We start from the raw sequence: 18,723 nt of genomic DNA on the forward strand, positions 1-18,723 counted from the left end.
CTTTTAAGAAGAAACACTAACACCAGGTAATCATTTATTTTTTTATAAGTTGGTTGTGGCTCAATGGTAGAGCACTTACTTTATAAGTGAGAGGTAGGAGAACCAAACCTCACTACCATCAACTTATATGGGAGATATGAGGGATGACCCTGGCTTGCCAGAGTTCGAGTCCTGATCTCACCCGGTTTTACCGGCTCCTCGCTGTCGTGCCGTTTGACGGGCGTGAGGGTCGGGTTTTATACGGTGAATCCCTCAACAGGTGGACCGCTAGGGGCTCCGTCCGTCCAGACTAGTGGCCGGCTCGGGCTACCTTTAGCCAATGGGAGCCGCGTACGGGGTACCCGGCGTTACTTAGTTGGTCGTTCAAAAAAAAAAGGTAATCATTTATTTTCAAAACCATAAATTATTGAGTAATTACATATTGAAAATATTAAAATTATATTTTGATGCTGATTATTTCTTATGTTTGATTTATTAAACTAAATAGAAATATTTGTGAAAATTAGTTGGATAGGCTCAGGAAATGACTGTTGGAAATGCGTGTTGTTGAAGGTGAATCTTTTATATGGAAAACGGAGATTGACAAGATACTAAAATCGGACATTTTATGTAAAAAGGGGTCCTAAAAGAAATAAAATAATACCCGTTGTGTAAAGATTTTTTGGAGTCAACTGAGCGCATCCTATCAGACTATTATCATGTTATGTATTATGACTCTTATCCCGGATTATGATATTGAAGTGACGGGTCTACTAAAGGTACATCTTAATATAAGGACACATGAAGGCAACCGACGGGCAATTCAATTGGTCATTCTTACATGATGTTGGCTAGAAACAAAATACATTTCAACAAAATAATTGTGTCGATCAATAGAATCGACGAAATTATTAAATGATATACGTTTCTATAGGTAAATAATAGAGTGGGGGGCTTGCTTTTTCTTTTTTTTTTTTTCCATTTTGAGTAATCACTTTTTAACTACAGTGGGTATGCTTGTTATCGGGGCTAGCTACTTACCAGTGTCGTGATTTAATAAAATTGAACCGGTTTAATTTACACCACCCGTTAATTTCAAACCACTAGACCCCCATTTTTTTTTCAAACGTACATCAATTGTACCGACCGACTTTTTTCATTTTAAACGTTTTTAATACACCTCTTCGGACCCACTACTCAAAACTCAATCATTAAACTTCAAATTAATAATAAAGAAAAAAATATATACAATCACTCACATATTAAAGTTTTTGAAATAAATATAGTATTGTAACCGAGGCAAACTATTCACAAGTTATTTGAGTTTGGAACGAAAGAAAACTTAAATAAGCCAAACTTTATGAGCTCGAACCTTGTATGCAAAGCCCGTTTGGACTCATCGGCCTTTAACAAGATGTATGTATTTTTGTGTTTTACCCTTTCGACTTCTATGAATTAATTTCACATTGCTCAACCAAGTTCGAGTTGAGCTATGGATTCTTTAAGATATTACAAGAGCTCGTACCGAGTTTAGGCTCATTTAAGGTTTTTACAATATGTATAAAAATAATTAAAAATGCATATAAACTAATTAAACAAATAATAAACGACCCCGAGCCAAGCCGACCTGAGCTAGAAAAAACAACTCACGAGCCGAACCCGAGCTTGAATAAACAATTTACGAGCCGAACTCGAGTTTTAGGAAAATAGCTTGAACGAATCCGAGTTTTTTTAGATTGAGCGTTGTATGCGAAGCCTTTTTGAGCTATTTGACTCTTAACGAACCTTATATTTTTTATGTTGTCTCCTTCGGACTTTTATGAATTAGTTTCCTACCGCATAACCGAGCTCGACCCAAGTTTTGGCTCGTTGAAAGTACAAGAGTGTATGCCGAATTTTTGCTCATTTAAGGGTTTTCACAAATTATATAAAAATAATTAAAAATACATATAAATTAATTAATAAATAATAAATGTTCTGAGCCTGAGTTCGAATAAACTATTCACCAGCCAAACTCGAGTTTTTTTATACAAAAACTTGAACGAGGCATTGTGACGTTCGAGCTCTCGTAAGTCAAAACAAACCAAACTTAAGCCTACTCAAGTTCAGAGTCAGCTCAACTCGACTTGTTTAGTTTCCACTTTCCACCAAACTTAAATGTATAGTTCCCAACTTTCCACTATAAAATCCCACAAACACTTATCCTCTCACCGCACACTTGATCACACAAACTCACATTCTAGAGAGTGAGAGAGAGTACTAAAACAAATACAAGTACAAATCTTGAAACCTCAACAATGGAGGGTAAGGAAGAAGATGTTAAACTTGGTGCCAACAAGTACTCAGAGAGGCAACCCATAGGCACCTCAGCTCAAACTGACAAAGACTACAAGGAGCCACCACCAGCACCTTTGTTTGAGCCTGGTGAGTTGTCATCATGGTCTTTTTACAGAGCTGGGATTGCAGAGTTCATAGCCACTTTCTTGTTCTTGTACATCTCTGTGTTGACTGTTATGGGTGTGGTTAAGTCTCCTACCAAGTGTGGGACTGTTGGGATTCAAGGGATTGCTTGGGCTTTTGGTGGTATGATCTTTGCACTTGTGTACTGCACTGCTGGTATCTCAGGTATATTATTTTTACTATTAGTTTATTTTCTTGAAACTGTTGTCTAATTTTTTATTTTTATTTTTATTTTTATTTTTTTTATGCTTAAAGTTTCCATTTTTACTTAAAATCTGGCCTCAAATGACATGGGTTCCTGAAGATTTATTATTAAAACCCTTTGTTTTCTTGAAATTATTGTCTAAAGAATGTATTTTTTTTTTCTAGATTTTTTTAGCCTTAAAAAGTTTTTATTTTTAGTTAAACTTTTACCTCAAATGATATGGGTTCTTCAAGATTTTTCATTAATTGAAATGGGTTCTTCAAGAATCCTATGTTTTTGCTAAACTTACTTGTATAGTTGTATTTCTTGTTTTCTTGCTGTTTTTAACCTAAGATTTCATTTTTACCTAAAAGTTTACCACAAATTGCATGGGTTCTTCAAGATTTATCTTTAAATGAAATGGGTTCTTCAAGAATCCTATGTTTTAGGCAAACATACTTATAATTTGGTTTCTTGCTGTTTTTAACCTTAAAAAGCTTCCATTTTTGTCTAAAATATTGCCTCAAATGACATGGGTTCTTCAAGATTTACCTCTAAATGAAACTGGTTCTTCAAGAATCCTATGTTTTTGCAACAAATATAATTACAATTTGGTGTTAAACAGAGGGAAAAACATGCTTATATATTGTTTTCTTACTTCATGTTTTAACCTTAAAAGTTTCAATCTTGACCTGAAATGAAATGGGTTCTTCAAGATTTACCTTAAAATGAAATGGGTCCTTTAAAAATCCCATCTTTTTGCTAAAAATACTAATAATTTGGTGTAAACAGGAGGAAAAACATATATTTGTTGTTTTCTTGCTGTTTTTAACCTTAAAGTTTCCATTTTTACCTAAAATCTTACCTCAAATGACATGGGTTCTTCAAGATTTATCTTAATATGAAATGGGTTCTTCAAGATTTACCATAAAATGATATGGGTTCTTAAAAAATTCTATCTTTTTGCTAAGCATACTTATAATTTGGTGTAAAACAGGAGTGTATATATTTGTTGTTTACTTGCTGTTTTTAACCTTAAAAATTTCTTTTTCTTTTTTTTTTTACCTAAAATCAAACCTTAAATAACATGGGTTCTACAAGATTCACAAACAAAATGGATTCTTAAATTTTTTTTATCTTTTTGCTAAAAAAACACTAATAATTTGGTGCAAAAACAGGAGGACACATCAACCCAGCCGTAACATTCGGTTTGCTACTAGCTAGAAAGCTATCCTTAACCCGGGCACTATTCTACATGGTGATGCAATGTCTTGGAGCCATATGCGGTGCGGGTGTGGTCAAGGGGTTCCAGGGCCGACACCAGTACACCGCTTTAGGCGGTGGAGCGAATGTTGTGGCCCATGGTTACACCAAGGGAGATGGTCTTGGTGCTGAGATTGTTGGGACCTTTGTTCTTGTCTACACTGTTTTCTCAGCCACTGATGCCAAAAGAAGTGCCAGAGACTCACATGTTCCTGTATGTGTACTCTTGCTCTTGTCTATTCTATACTTGTGCATATTAATTGTTAAATGAGTAAATTGCCCTTAATAAGATTATTCAGGATATAAAGTATAGACAGAAAATAAGTTAGATGAACTTGTTTTAAAAAACTTTTCGTATGCCAGATGATAATAATAATCCATATCGGCGATGAAGACAATATTTGAAAAGTAGTTTCATTAGCATTAATAAATAATTGATTGATTTTTATCTGAATCGGAATATTGTTAATTGTTTTTTAGTGTCAAAAATATAAGTTACGAGTGTTGCTTATGTAAAGTACGAATTATTATCGGTCGATAGGTAACCTATTTATAATTGTTAAATGTCTAAAATACCCACAAAATTATTTTTAACATGGTTATAATATAGATAGAAAATAAGTTAGATGAACCTTTCTTTAAAATGTAATTTGAATTTTAATAGCTTAACTATAATAATCTAATGGTGATAATTATCAATTGACTGATTTTTATCTGAATCAGAATATTGTAAATTGTTTTGAAACGACACAAATGAAAGTTAGTGTTAAGTTAGTTTTATTTTAAAAATATTAAATACTAGACAAAGTGGATATAATAAATAAATTAAATGTGTAAGAATGATGGAAGAGTAGTAGGTATATTGCCTTTGTGTCTTCTTTTGTCTTTGCATACTGCAATATGCAAGAGTAGGTGATTTGCTTCCATGTGCATATATTTCCAAGTATTTGAAGGGTTATTATTTCAAATATTTAACACTTTTCATTTCAATGTCATAAGGTTTTGAACACTTGTATCTCATGCAATGGAAATTTTACTTTATTCTAAAAAGTGTAAACTAAAACTTAATAAAGTTGTTATTGGAATAAGTGACTATATCATGCTGTAAAGGTTAAAGTTATACATGCTATATTTACCTAACCTTGACTTTGACCATCTTTGTTGACTTTAATTTATGCAGATTTTGGCTCCACTCCCAATTGGATTTGCTGTTTTCTTGGTCCATTTGGCCACCATCCCAATCACCGGAACCGGTATCAACCCCGCTAGGAGTCTCGGTGCAGCGATCATCTACAACAAGGACCATGCTTGGAATGACCATGTGAGTATTCATTTGACCACACTTAAGTTCTAGGGACTTGGTTTTATATTTTATAAAACCGATTACGGTTCGGTTGTGGCTTTGCATGTAATTAAAACCAAAAAAACCGAACCGAATTTATAGATTTACGTTTTTTATATTTTTTATATATAATTAATAAAAATTTCAATGAATATTTAATTCAAGTCTTTTAGCCCAATTGTATTATTTAGACCAAAATTTATTATTTTTGAGGCAAAAAAGCTGGCAAAACCGAAAATGGAAAAACCGAAACAAAACGATTTTCAAAAATTCAAAAACCGAAATGTTATAACAAAAACCGCCCAAAAACGAACATTGACACCTACATTTAACTTATTAATCAAGATTTCATTTTGATTTTGTCGCCATTCCATATATTGAACTACATTTGTTTTTCGATCTTTTTGCAGTGGATTTTTTGGGTTGGTCCGTTCATCGGAGCTGCACTCGCTGCTTTGTACCACCAGATTGTCATCAGAGCCATTCCGTTCAAGAGCCGATCTTAAATAAAAAAGAACCTTGTATTTCTTTGATTTGTTGTTTTTATGCTATGGATTGTTGTTGTCTACCCAAATGTGGATTTAGTGTTTCTTATTTTGTAGCTTTTGGTTTATGAATGTGTGTAAATTATCCGTATGACCTTTGAGTTGGCGTTGAATCGATGTTAAGTTAAAAACGGAAAATAAGTACTCTTTTTTCTCTAACGCGTTTTTGGCGATGGATGTTTTGAGCCTTAAATGACCGAGGAACTCGTTTTTGTTATGTTACTAATACTTGTACTTGCTTTGCTATTCATACTCATTCTGGCTGAGGAAGAGTTACGGGCGCGTAAAACTAAAAAAAATACATGATTGGGGTTGTAGAAGTTCGACTGGTATGTGCTATGAACGATTAGTGCCCTGTTTTATGACCTATAAATTTTTTTCCGGTGTAGCCCTGCTTGCGGTGCGCACATATGATGTATATATGTGTGAACCCTCGGGTGGGCAAAAGTGAAATTGCACTAATTTTGACGTTATTTTACTAATCTCGTGAAAATAACGTTAAAAGTGACGGACGGTTAATCAGGCATCATGTTGTGGCGTTGATAGCTGAAAGATAAGGGTACATGCACCGATCAGCCGGTGTCCCGATGATTGAGTGCTATGTGCCTTATGTCCAAGACTTGATGCAAAACTACTATCGAGCCGGGGGTCTCACCGGAAGCAGCCTCTCTATCCCTATGGGGTAGAGGTAAGGCTGCCTACATCTTACCCTCCTCAGACCCTACCATAGCTTTGCTATTGGTGGGATATACTGAGTACGATGATGATGATGATGATGATGAAATTTTTTTCCGGTGTAAAGGTTAGGACAATCATGAATGCAAATAATCATATATTTCATTAAAAAGTAGTGTTTACATTGATACAGAAAGCAAGTGGGTAATAAGTTGTGTTGTTAGCCTTTTTGGATAACAAAACCAAGTCATAACATTATTTATGATCCTTTGAACACGACTACAGCCTCAGGCATTAGGAAACTCCGTCAAGGGCTAAGATGGACTAAGAAATCAAAGATGGCTTGTTGTAGCAAAGCTTGTCTCGGATGCATTGAAGCAAAGCCGTCTTCGAGAATTGCTAAAAAAAATTGGGCTAAAGGCGAGTATAAATTCAGGCCTTAAGTAAAATATAAATTTGATAATTCATTATTAAAAGTAATCAACTATTGTATATGTTTTGAATTTTGGGTCTGACTTAAAACTTTTGATTTGTGCCTAATACAACTTTTTTTTATAAATACATATATTATGTTTTTAAAATTTTGGGCCTTTGGGATGATCAGGCCTAAGGCGGCCGACCTCTCTGCCTCCCCATCCCAGACGGGCCTGCATTGAAGACAAGGTTTCTAGACTTATTAATGTAGGATTAAGATCATTGCAACGAGTATAACTTTTATTATTACAATGTACAAACCACAAAGACATTTTACATTAGATTGTCGCTACACAATTGCGACGAGTAGAACTTATAGCGACGACGCCTTTAGCGACCGATCAACCAAATCCGCACTAAAATTCTGAAACTTCTTCACATACTCTGGATCATTAACAAACCTGCTTGGACTTGATATATTATTATCCGCCCAATACTCGCCACTAATACCCTTAGCGTCCGGGTGCAATGCCAGATAGCATGTAGTCGACGCCCCCACACTAACCAAACAACCCTTTAGTGACACCATTGTGATCGTCGCAAAAACAAACACGTTTCGTCAACAAAAACAAACCTGTTCCGCATTCTTTAAGAAAAGTCTTACTACGTACCCGACGAACACTGTAGGAAGATAAAAAAAACACATTCCGTCACAAAAGATGATATTTAATGACACAATATGGTATAAATATGAAACAAGCTAGTACATCGGATCCAGGCCGTGTGTCGTGTAAGATTCGTCGCGAGAACTCCCGGGTGGAGTAAATTTACGGTTATATTCACACCGTCCTCCTGTAAATTCGCATGTAAATGTACATTATTAGTCAAACTGTCAGTATAAATTATTATGTGACCATTTAAGGGTGTGCATCAAACCAAAAAAACCGATCTGAAACAAAAACCAACCAAACCTTGTTTATAGGTTTTCATTTTTTTATTTTTATTTTAAGTAGTTTATAAAAATTAAATAAATTTGTAACATGAATTTTTAGCCCAAATGTATAATGATTATTTAGTTATTAACTATCAACATGATTTAGGCCCTTCATTATTTCAGCCAATTTTTTTTTGGGCCAAAACTTTCAAGCTAAAATGGCAAAACCGAGCCCAAACCAAGAAAACCAAAACCGAACGGTTTTCAAAAATTCTGAAACCGAAGTTTTGATTTTAGCCCAAAACCGACCTAAACTGAACTGTGCACACCCCTACCTTGAGTCGCCTTGCGAGTTCCTTCGCGTGCAAAGCATTAGCAAGCTTAGATTGCCCATACGCTAGTAAAGGAGCGTAACTGTCACATTTAAGAAATTCATACATTTAGTGACGAATTAAAGTCGCGAAAACAAATAGGGGCAAATTAATCTCGCATGTACCTCTTTTCGTCGTTTATGTTATCAAACTTAATCCCTTCTTTATAACTCACCTTTTGGAGCTCCGACGACACTATGACTATCCTACCCTGCACTCCCGACACCTCGGCAGTGTTTTTCATCGTTTCCAATAACCCGTTCGTCAAATGGAAGTGACCGATATGGTTCGTCGCGAAATGTAGCTCTATGTTGTCCTCTGAGAGGGTGAATGGTGGCCCCATAATCCCAGCATTTGCAGTATAAACACCAAAAGAACCAACGGTTTGGTTTTATGTTTACGTAAAAACCCAACATACAGGTTCGGTTTCGGTTTTGCATGTAATGAAAACTAAACTAACTTAACAGAATTTATAAACTTTTTTATATTTTAAATAATTTATAAAAATTTAATAAATATGTAGTTTAAATATTAAAGATTAAATGTACAAATTATTATTTATTGATTAACAAAATAATTTATTATTCGTTATTTTGGGCCATTCCATTTTATCAGCCCAAAATTTTCAAGCTCAAATAATAATACCGGAACCTAACGGTTTACAATTTCAAAACCCGAAATTTCGGTTTTACCCTATGTACATCCCTAGAACCAGCCATACTTACATGAGGATATTAAGGGGTAAACTGGTAGCTTTAAATTCGGTCACGAATTTATTAACAGATTTTAGTGAAGCAACATCAAGCTCCATAACATCAATTTTGGCCTTTGGGATCTCATTGATTAAATCCTGCTTGATTTTGTCACCCGTGGTGGTGTTTCGAACCGCCATAACTACATGTACACCGCGCAACGCCAGTATTCGAGCAGTTTCTAGCCCAATTCCACTTGTCGGACCTAAAATTGTTGCGCAATGCACAAACGAATAACACACTAAACAAAAAATAAAAGCAAGAACACGACAATATAAGGTGGTTATCAGGCCTGTAAACCAACGAACTACTCATGACATGTTCATTTATTTAATAAGCTAACGAACATGAGCAAAAATATTTTTTATTCATTTAATTAAATGAATGAACAAGGACACATGTATTGGTCATACATTTGTAATCATTTATTTACATTGGTTTATGTTCATTTAAATTGTAATAAATAAGTATTTATATTTATAAAGATATAAACATAAAAGGGGCTCGTTTAAATTATATGCATACACACACATACATACATGGTTATGTTTGGTCAGTTATGCTCATTTGTATTCATTTATGTTTGTTCAGTTATGTTCGTTTAAGTTTGCAAACAAATGCACATGAACGAACATAAACATGCTCATTTTCTTAATAAACAGACATGAACACAAAAAAATGTTCGGTTATATGTTCGAGTTTGATTAAAGTTCAATGAACGAACACATGCATAACCCATCCGTATTCATGTTCGTTCAGTTTGTTTACAGGCCTAGTGGTTTGGTCAAGGTGACCTGCATCCACAACGGCAGCTAACGCTAAACACGGAGGAATATGAGAAACCTGTAATAACGGCGGTGAGGCCATTAGCTTCGATTCCTCGAGTAACTTCTTCAGCAGTAGATGAAGCAGAAAAACCAGTAGCTCCATTCCATGAAAGTATCCACATTTTTTAAGGTTTTGATTATGGTTGATGATTGGATACTATGATCAAAAAAATATTGTGAGGTTGATTGATATATAAACTAACATGAAAGTTGACTTTTAGTCAACTTTGTACACTCTACCATGATAAAAGTATTTCTCTTATGTTTTTATTTTTTTAATTATCAACAAACTAAATTTTTATTTAAATTAAATTAAATTAAATATATTGTAATGAAACTTGAACCCAATAAGAATACTTGAAACGTATGGGTTGAGTATGAGGTCAGGTAATCACTAATCAGGTATGAGACCGGGTGTGAAAATACACTTGAAAGTTTTACATGATCCGATTACCTGATAACACATACTCATTTACCCCGACTAGATATCCAACATGCTTTTTGTTTCATATATTATATTATTAGTTTGTATCAACTTGATTTATATTAAAATATAAACGATATATAATATACCCGATTTATTTAAAGTGCATACTGTATATAATATATTTGAAACTCACAAGTATACCCGATACCTGATAGATACAGGACAAGTTTTGGGACGGATGAGGAACAAGTTTTATTTATCGAATATGATGAGGTTGTGATTAGTGATTACTTAAACTCGTCCCATACCGATATATAATATGAAAATAAGTATATAACTATACTTTGAAAATAAATATATTTGTTTGTGACATCTCAATTATGCAAAGACAAAAATGGTGCAGTTGAGCCAGTATTAGCGACAAAAGGCTGTCGTTGGGAAATTGATGGGCCAAGATAAAAAAAGTATTAGGGTCATAATAATATAACTAGACGGGTGCCCGCGCGATGCGACGAGAAACAAAATTATAGTAATCATGTAACAATTGTGGATGTTCAAGGTTCGTTTGAATCCTTGAAAACGTTTGAACCAATCATCACTTTTGGTCAGTCGGTTTCCGAATGTTCAAACCATAGCAAAGGATTTGGTTTATGGTTTATACAGAAAATTGACCATATAAAACCGGATCAAACGGTAATTTATTATTGAAGTTCAATAAGTGAAACCAAACCATAAGTAACGATTCAGTTTAAAGTTTCAAGGGTTCAGTTTCGGTTCTTAATAACAAAAAATCAAACCAACGGTTTGGCTCACGGTATAACTTTGAAACCGTTAAAACCAAATTGTGAATACCCATACGTAATATGTTAATTTTTTTTTTATTTGAAAAATTATAGCAAAACCATACCCAAATTAAAGACAATAAAATGCTCATTTTTATGGTGCATTTTTTTTATAAAAAATATTAACGTATGAAAAAGTTATGGTCGTTAGAAAATCTTTGGTGGAAAGTTATTTACAATTAAAATTAAAAGGAATGTATGTGTAAAGATAAAGGTCCAAATAGTAACTATTTCTTAAAATTTACAAAAGTTGAGTAAAGTTGAGGGAGCTATATTGTAACTATTTCAAGGCATATTTTGTAATGGACAAGTTTGTCCTTATCTTGCATGCTATAAAAATTGTAAATCCTTTAGAAAAGTATCTTAATTTGCCCTTATTTGATGTATTATATATAGTATAGAAATGAGCTTAACTACTTTCATTACATATCTAATGGATGTTGTCACTAGTCACCAAACGTGAATTAATATTATTGTTTATCGAATTTCTTGACTTTTTGTGCTTTTAAAATTAGATTTTTTTAAGAGCATTCCCCATTAAATTATTTGAGTGGGGATTTTATTATTTAAGGAGTTGTTTATAGTGTTGTGAAGAATGGAAAGAGAAATTACATTTATCAGTATATTTGAAAAGTGTAATTTATTTAAATAAAAAAAGAAAAAATGCAGTAAATTTTAATGTAATTTTAGATATAAAATTCTCATCCCTTCCTATATCTTAAAATTCAAAAATACACCGTAAATCACTACATTTTCTTTCTATCTTTCGATTAAATAATATTTTTTTAACATTTATCATTACATTTTCTCTCTTATTCATTAACAAATACTTTCAAAATATATTAAAAAATTTATAGCGTGCTACAGGAACTTTTCAAATATACAGAAAAATCATTGTATCTGCTATCTCTTTCACTCATAAACGCTCTAACCACTCCCTATATTATAAAAGTCTCACTCACTAAATTTGATGGACGGATTGTGAATGTTCTAAGTTATATCGAGCGCCAGTATGTACCCGGTGGCTGGTACCGTGATGAAGTGAAGAATCGACTATGACTGAGTACCAATATCAATATTACTGATACTAGTATTCGTTTTTCTGGTTTTCGATTGATGTGGACATATGTCTATATCCCTTTAAGCATATCAAAAACCTGTGTTTTTCTCGTTTCTATTTTGGTTGCTATAACAAGAGCTATACTAAGTTCCTATTTGTATGTTTGAGGGGTAATTTGGGAAGTTTTAAAATTTGAACTATTAAGTGGTGTTAACCGAACCGAAACCGGTCAAAACCTGAACCTAAAACGACCAAAACCCGAACCGAAACCGATTGTAACATGGTAAGAACCCAGCTTCAACCCGAACCAAAACCGATCATAATCCTGTTTTAACTTTTGTTGACCAAACCGAACCGGTTTTAACCCAACCCGGTTTTGAGTTTAAACCGGCTTATGCACCTCTAACTTAAGGTATTATTCATATTCACAAATAAACATTAAACTAAACGGGCCGGTTCTAAAACAATTTGAGATCGGTCCAACAAAGACTAGGCCGGCCTAATTCCTATAATGCTATCATACACACCTGGTCATGCAAGCACCGGTCTTTAAGCTCGCTTGAGCCTGGCCCGTTAACCATGTCATGGCATCTTGATGCAACTAAAGGTGTAAAAAAATGATTTGGATTACCAAACCGGTTTTCTAACCCAACCCGGTACCACTAATGAAACCGGTTTGACACAAACCGTCGCTATATCAGTTCCTTTACCGTTGTATATTATTAAAAGTATAAATACTTAAAAAAATGCATATAACCAGTTTTCGATATTAGCTTGGACCCGAACCGATTTCAACCCAACCCAAAACAATTTGTATAAAGTTCAGAAATTTTATTATAACGTACAAAACACAAGGACAGTTCACATTATACAGTCGCTACATAATTGCGACTAGTAGAACTTATAGTGCCGACGCTTTTAGCGTCCTATCAACCAAATCCGCACTAAAATCCCAAAATTTCTTGACGAACTCTGGATCATTAACAAACCCGCTTGAACTTGATATGTTATTATCCGCCCAATACTCGCCACTAATACCCTTAGCGCCCGGGTGCAGTGCCAGATAGCATGTAGTCGACGCCCCCTAAACACACAAACAAAACAAACCTTTAGCGACACCGTTATAATCGATTAATCGTTACATAAAATACAAATACATTCTGTCAAGAAAAACAAACCTGTTCCACATTCTTTAAGAACAGTCTTACTACGTACCCAAAGACCACTGCAAAAAAAAATAATAAAAAATAAAATAAAAAGATAATAATACTAATAAAGAAAAAAAAAAGAATTCCGTCACAAAGATGATTATTAGTGACACCTTATGCTACTAAAGTAAGTCTGTTAAACAGGCTGTGCTCGCGAGCTAGCGGGTTTAACCCCACACAAATCTGAACACGACCCGGACCCAAAAATCATATCAGACACATGAACCCGAACACAACACGCATAGTCACTGGTTAAACCGAACACGACCCTTTTGACCCGAAAGTTTTACATTTTTTTTGTTATTTCACACAATAATACTTTAAAATTATAGTTTTAAAACAAAAATATAGAATTTACACATGACAATTACATTTTAATTATAAACTCTTATGTATTTTTTCTTTTTAGTTTGAAAGTTTTGTATAAAATACTCAACCAATTCTATTTATTACATAAAACATATTTTAAAAAATTAAGTTAAAAATAAATGGGCAAACGGTCAACCCACGAACCGGACTGGTCCAGCCCGAATCTTTCTATACCAAACCCAAAACCGTGACTTTCGTGTTAGGTCCATGTCATGTTTTCGGGTCATGTCAGAAGTCCACAACCCCTATACTAAATGTCAAACAAACTATTACATCGCATCCAAGCCGTGTGGCGTGCAAGGTTTGTCACAATAACTCCCAGTGGAATGAATTTACGGTTATATTCACACCATCTTCCTGTAAATTTTATGTAAATACAAATTATTAGTCAAATTGTCGGTATAGATTATTATTTGTCAATCTTTATTTTTATTAAACCGAAAATAACCTTGAGTCGCCTCGCGAGTTCCTTTGCGTGCAAAGCATTAGCAAGCTTAGATTGCCCATACGCTAGTAAAGGAGTGTAACTGTCACATATAAGAAATTTAGACATTAGCGACGGATATAAGTCGCGAAAACATATTGCGGCAACTTAATGTCGCTAGTACCTCTTTTCGTTGTTAATTTGATCGAACTTAATCCCTTCTTTATAACTCATCTTATGAAGCTCCGACGACACTATGACTATCCTTCCTTGCATTCCCGACTTCTCGGCAGTGTTTTTCATTGTTTCCAATAAACCGTTCGTCAAATGGAAGTGACCGATGTGGTTCGTCGCAAATTGTAGCTCTATGTTGTCCTCTGAGAGGCTGAATGGTGGTGCCATCATCCCAGCATTCGCACTATAAACACCAAATCGCCGTGTTATGATTAGTGGTCGCTTAGAAATGGGTTAAACAAGCCAAGCCCGAGCTCGTTAAGGCTAGAGTTCGGCTCGTTGTAACTTAGGAGGGCTCAAGCTCGGATCGTGAGTAGTTATTCAAATTATTTATGGATTATTTAAGTGTTTTGTTTAAATATTTTTATAATTATTTAAATATATATTTATAACTATATTATTTATATAATATAACTTATATTACTTAATTGTTTTTAACATAATTTTCAAGGGTGTAAACGAGCTAAGTCAAGCCCGAGCTTGGCTCGCTTAACTTATAGAGAGTTTAAGCTTGGCTCGCTTAACTTATAGAGAGTTTAAGCTTGGCTTCGGCTCAAGCTTCATTTCTAAAGCTCAGGCTCGGCCTGTGAGTATTTTTTTCAAGCTCAAGCTTGACTTGGGCTCGGCTTGTTTATTATTTATTAGTTAATTTTTATATACCTTAATAACTATTTATGCATATATTTTTTGATTAAAAGTTTGTATAACATAATATATTAGTTATATTTATCATAATCTTATAAATTAAATAAATGTATATAAGCAAGGTCGTCTAGGCTCGCGAGTTGACTCGAGCTCGATTAAGCTCGGGTCAATTTGAGCTTTTGTGCGAGCCTTTATTAGATAGCTTGCAGGCAGCTTGGCTTATTTACGCCCGTAATAGTTGTATATATATTAATAGTTATATAAATATATTGAATAAAAACTATATTAATAAAAAGCCCGTTTAGGCTCGCTAGTCGGTTCAAGCTCATTTATTAAATGAGCCTCAATAAAATCTCGGGCTCGAAGTTGTTTAAATTTTTGAAAGTAGACTAGAAACAAGTATACTTACATGAGGATATTAAGGGTGAAGAGGTAGGTCCCAGCAGAGCCCAGTTGGACCCGCAAGACTCACCTTGAAGAGGGACGTCTGCGCAAGGACCAACTGGTTCCGCAGGACCCACCATGCTCAGAGATGAAGACCATACGCGCAGTACGCCAGCTGTTCCCGCAGGGAAAGCCTCCCAATTGTGAAGTACCCCGCCTGTCCCCGCAGCTGCGGATACAAGCCATCAGGGAAGGCTACCCGCACTAATAGCAAGGCTACACGCACAAGGCACTAACTCAATAATTCAGTGTCACCTGAAGGAATGAGCAAGGCGGGAATACTCCCGCCCAAATGAGCCAGTCCGTATGCTTCTGGAAGATCTTTTGTACTATATCTGCCAAGGTATGGACAAAATAGACAAGATCTGACCAAAGCAGCCCATGAACCAATCACAGGGTGACAGCTCACCGAAAACAGTACGAGGAGGAGCATGCTCTAGTACTGTTTGTCACTATTAGCCGCTGCCTACTCACCAACCCTTGTCGTGGCACGCACATAGCCTGCAGTTGGTGGAAAGGGAACAGTACACAGCCGGCCTTGTCACTATCAGCCGCTGCCTACCCACCAACCAGCATGGCACGTGCGTAGCCCATAGTTGGTAGAACAGGAATATTATACAGCTGGCTGCACCTGCTTGGAAACCTACCTTCGGCTATAAATACTCCAACACCTTGGAACGGTAGGATCATCTTGTATCTTACCTTCATTAGCTATTTCTCTCAATATACACTTATATTCAGAGCAATCTAGTCTGATTCTCACGCCGGAGGGTGGTCACAAGGAGGAACCCCCCCCCCTCTCAGTAACGAGCTCACGGTGTCTGTTTTGCAGGTCATCTGAAGAACATCCTTCTTTGCCGGACCTAACCCTCGTGGGAAACATTACTTAACCCCCAGATTATCCATAATCTGCCCGGGGTCACTTAGTGTTTCTTCATTGGCGCCATCCGTGCATAAAAGCTAGAACTAATTCTCAGTTTTTTCAAAACTTCTGAAAAAATGGTTAACGTTACTCCAGTCCCAAGGCCAGTAAGTGACCAAGAAACCCCGGTAACCACAACCCCAGCTACTGGGAGGAACACCGGCGGTTACACAAATTTTACGAACACTACCCTGGTTACCCAAGTCGGGGCAAGTGCAGTAAACAATATTTCACTGGGGTTCACTGATACCCAGTTGGAGAAACAGACGAGGCTCCCTCGCCAAACACTCGATCAAGTTAAGGCGTGGGCCGAAGCACGTCAGAAAGAAATTCCAAGCTGAGTTGGATGAACGCTTGCGTTCACTCCAACAGGCTGACGAATTCGGAAGCACTCGACAACAGCTCAACATGAACAGTGAGTGCGAGTACTCGGACGATGATCGAGAGGAATCCGACACTGACGCGAACCCTCGCCATAGGGCGAAAGGGAAGCGTAAAGAAACGGACTTCCAACCAAGAAGGAATTTCGGAGAAACCTTCAAACCAAGGAACGTGGGGGGAAACCCACGCGACTTTTCCAAAACCTTTAGACCAACTGCTGCAAATGCGGGAACATCCAAGTTTGCAAGGGACATTGCGGAAGCAATCGCTCCGAGAAGTGCCAAACAGATGTCCAACATCGGCACTTATGATGGTCGATCCGACCCAGATGATCACTTGAACAGATTCATAGCGGGGGCAACCGTCAGTAACTGGACGGAACCCACGTGGTGTTATATGTTCCAGATGACGCTGGTTGGAGCGGCCAGGGCGTGGTTTGATCGTTTACCGGTCCACCACATCTATGATTGGGCGGACTTTCAACACAAGTTCAGCCAACACTTCAGTCAACAGAGGAAATATACTGAAGAGCAGTGGACGATCCTCAACTGCGTGAGAAAGGAAGATGAATCTTTACTAGACTTCATCACTCGCTTCAACTCCAAAAAGCTGAGTCTAGGAAACATAAGTGAAGATCTTGTTCGCGCCGCTTTCATCCAGGGCGCCGAATACCCAGAGCTTATCCGCACGTTGACGGGTAAGGACGGCATGCCATCCAAATGGGATGCCATCATGACGGCGGCCAAGCGCTTTGCCGAGACGGAGAAGCAACTGGGTAGGGATCTTCCCCAGAGTACACACCTCTACACGCAGAGGACCAGAGAAAACAATGTTCGGATCGCCCGGCAGAACAAAAAGAGGAAGCTAGGTATTTGGCAGTCAAGGGTAAACTTTGACACCTCATCCAGCTCTCGCCCTCTTATTGGCGGAAGGGATAACACGCACCCTTCAAGCCGAAAACACCGGTGGACGCCACTCACCAAAAGCGTCACGGAGATATTTGCCACCGAAAAACTCCCATGGCCAAAAGCTCCAATGATCCGGCAGCGACCTAATGCGGATCAGAGCAAATCCTGTGACTTCCACGGGACAAAGGGTCACAATACAGAGGAGTGTACATCCTTGAAGGATATTGTTGAAACATTCGTCAAGGATGGAAGACTTGCACACCTTGTGGCATCAATCAAGAATGGAGGAAGGAATGATAACCGGTATAAAGGCAACGGACGAAAGCCCGTTGACATCAGCATCCACATGGTTCATGGCAACATCAGAGGAAGAAAAAGACGAACGACAGAACTATGCGAATGGAAGGAAGCTGAGGTGCGCTTCCCGCGAGTGCCAGGAGGACCCAGCAAGGAAGGCCCTATCGTCATCAAAAGCCAGCTGGGGCATTACATAACTTCCCGCACTCTTGCTGACAACGGCGCCTCGTCAACGGTTATGTACAGGCAGTTCTTCGACAAGCTAGACGACGAAGACAAAGAACGCCTGGAAACGGTTTACGCCTCAATGGAAGGGTTCGACGGCAGCACAAACACCCCCCTGGGTATCCTATCTTTCCCCGTCATTCTCACGGACGGGAAATACTCCCGCACAGAAGACGTGGACTTCGTCGTGATGAGGAAGCCACACCACACATACGACATTCTCTTCGGGAGAGACGGGATGGCAAGATTCAACGCCGTGGTATCTTCAGTCCACGGCATGATGGGATGGCCAACTGCTGAGGGTGTAGCGATGATCACCGGTATCCCCCAGGTATGCATCGCATCTGTCTCATCTAAACCCAAACCAAAGATGGCAAAACCAACCATCACCGAACCAGAAAAATGGGCCCTCAATGGCAAATACCCTGACCAGGCTGTTACCATTGGCCCAACAATCACTGATCCTACGCGCACCTTACTCAAACGCTTACTACAGAGAAACGCTGACATCTTCGCGTGGACACCAGCTGACATGACTGGTGTACCTCGAAGTAAAGCAGAGCATAAGCTCAAGTGTGACCCGGCTTTTAC

The 18,723-nt window shown here is 37.1% G+C and overlaps 3 protein-coding genes and 1 pseudogene across 4 annotated transcripts in view; 1 reads left to right on the forward strand and 3 right to left on the reverse strand.

Annotated features, from left to right (window-relative positions):
* LOC143550995 (uncharacterized) overlaps window positions 1-18,723 on the reverse strand; it is a 46,635-nt gene that overhangs the window by 9,961 nt on the left and 17,951 nt on the right. The window lies entirely within an intron of this gene.
* On the forward strand, window positions 2,187-5,904 carry LOC143550992 (aquaporin PIP1-2-like). Its single transcript, XM_077041534.1, has 4 exons — window positions 2,187-2,604; window positions 3,802-4,100; window positions 5,067-5,207; window positions 5,639-5,904. Exons 1-4 carry the CDS (start codon window positions 2,277-2,279, stop codon window positions 5,732-5,734), a joined length of 864 nt encoding a protein of 287 aa, XP_076897649.1. The 5' UTR covers window positions 2,187-2,276; the 3' UTR covers window positions 5,735-5,904.
* On the reverse strand, window positions 7,144-9,910 carry LOC143550968 (short-chain dehydrogenase TIC 32, chloroplastic-like). The gene is made up of 7 exons (XM_077041513.1): window positions 9,763-9,910; window positions 8,893-9,124; window positions 8,293-8,526; window positions 8,132-8,210; window positions 7,630-7,714; window positions 7,496-7,543; window positions 7,144-7,417 (listed from the first exon to the last, which is right to left on the reverse strand). Exons 1-7 carry the CDS (start codon window positions 9,866-9,868, stop codon window positions 7,236-7,238), a joined length of 966 nt encoding a protein of 321 aa, XP_076897628.1. The 5' UTR covers window positions 9,869-9,910; the 3' UTR covers window positions 7,144-7,235.
* LOC143550957 (short-chain dehydrogenase TIC 32, chloroplastic-like) lies at window positions 12,865-15,417 on the reverse strand (annotated as a pseudogene). Its single transcript, XR_013138423.1, has 6 exons — window positions 15,365-15,417; window positions 14,261-14,494; window positions 14,101-14,179; window positions 13,926-14,009; window positions 13,254-13,300; window positions 12,865-13,159 (listed from the first exon to the last, which is right to left on the reverse strand). The product of XR_013138423.1 is annotated as a short-chain dehydrogenase TIC 32, chloroplastic-like (transcript).

This window comes from Bidens hawaiensis, unplaced genomic scaffold (genome assembly GCF_021521415.1).
Source record: "Bidens hawaiensis isolate Kalapana, Puna unplaced genomic scaffold, B.hawaiensis_p1.1 tig00016205_1, whole genome shotgun sequence".
NCBI classification, from domain to species: Eukaryota; Viridiplantae; Streptophyta; class Magnoliopsida; order Asterales; family Asteraceae; genus Bidens; species Bidens hawaiensis.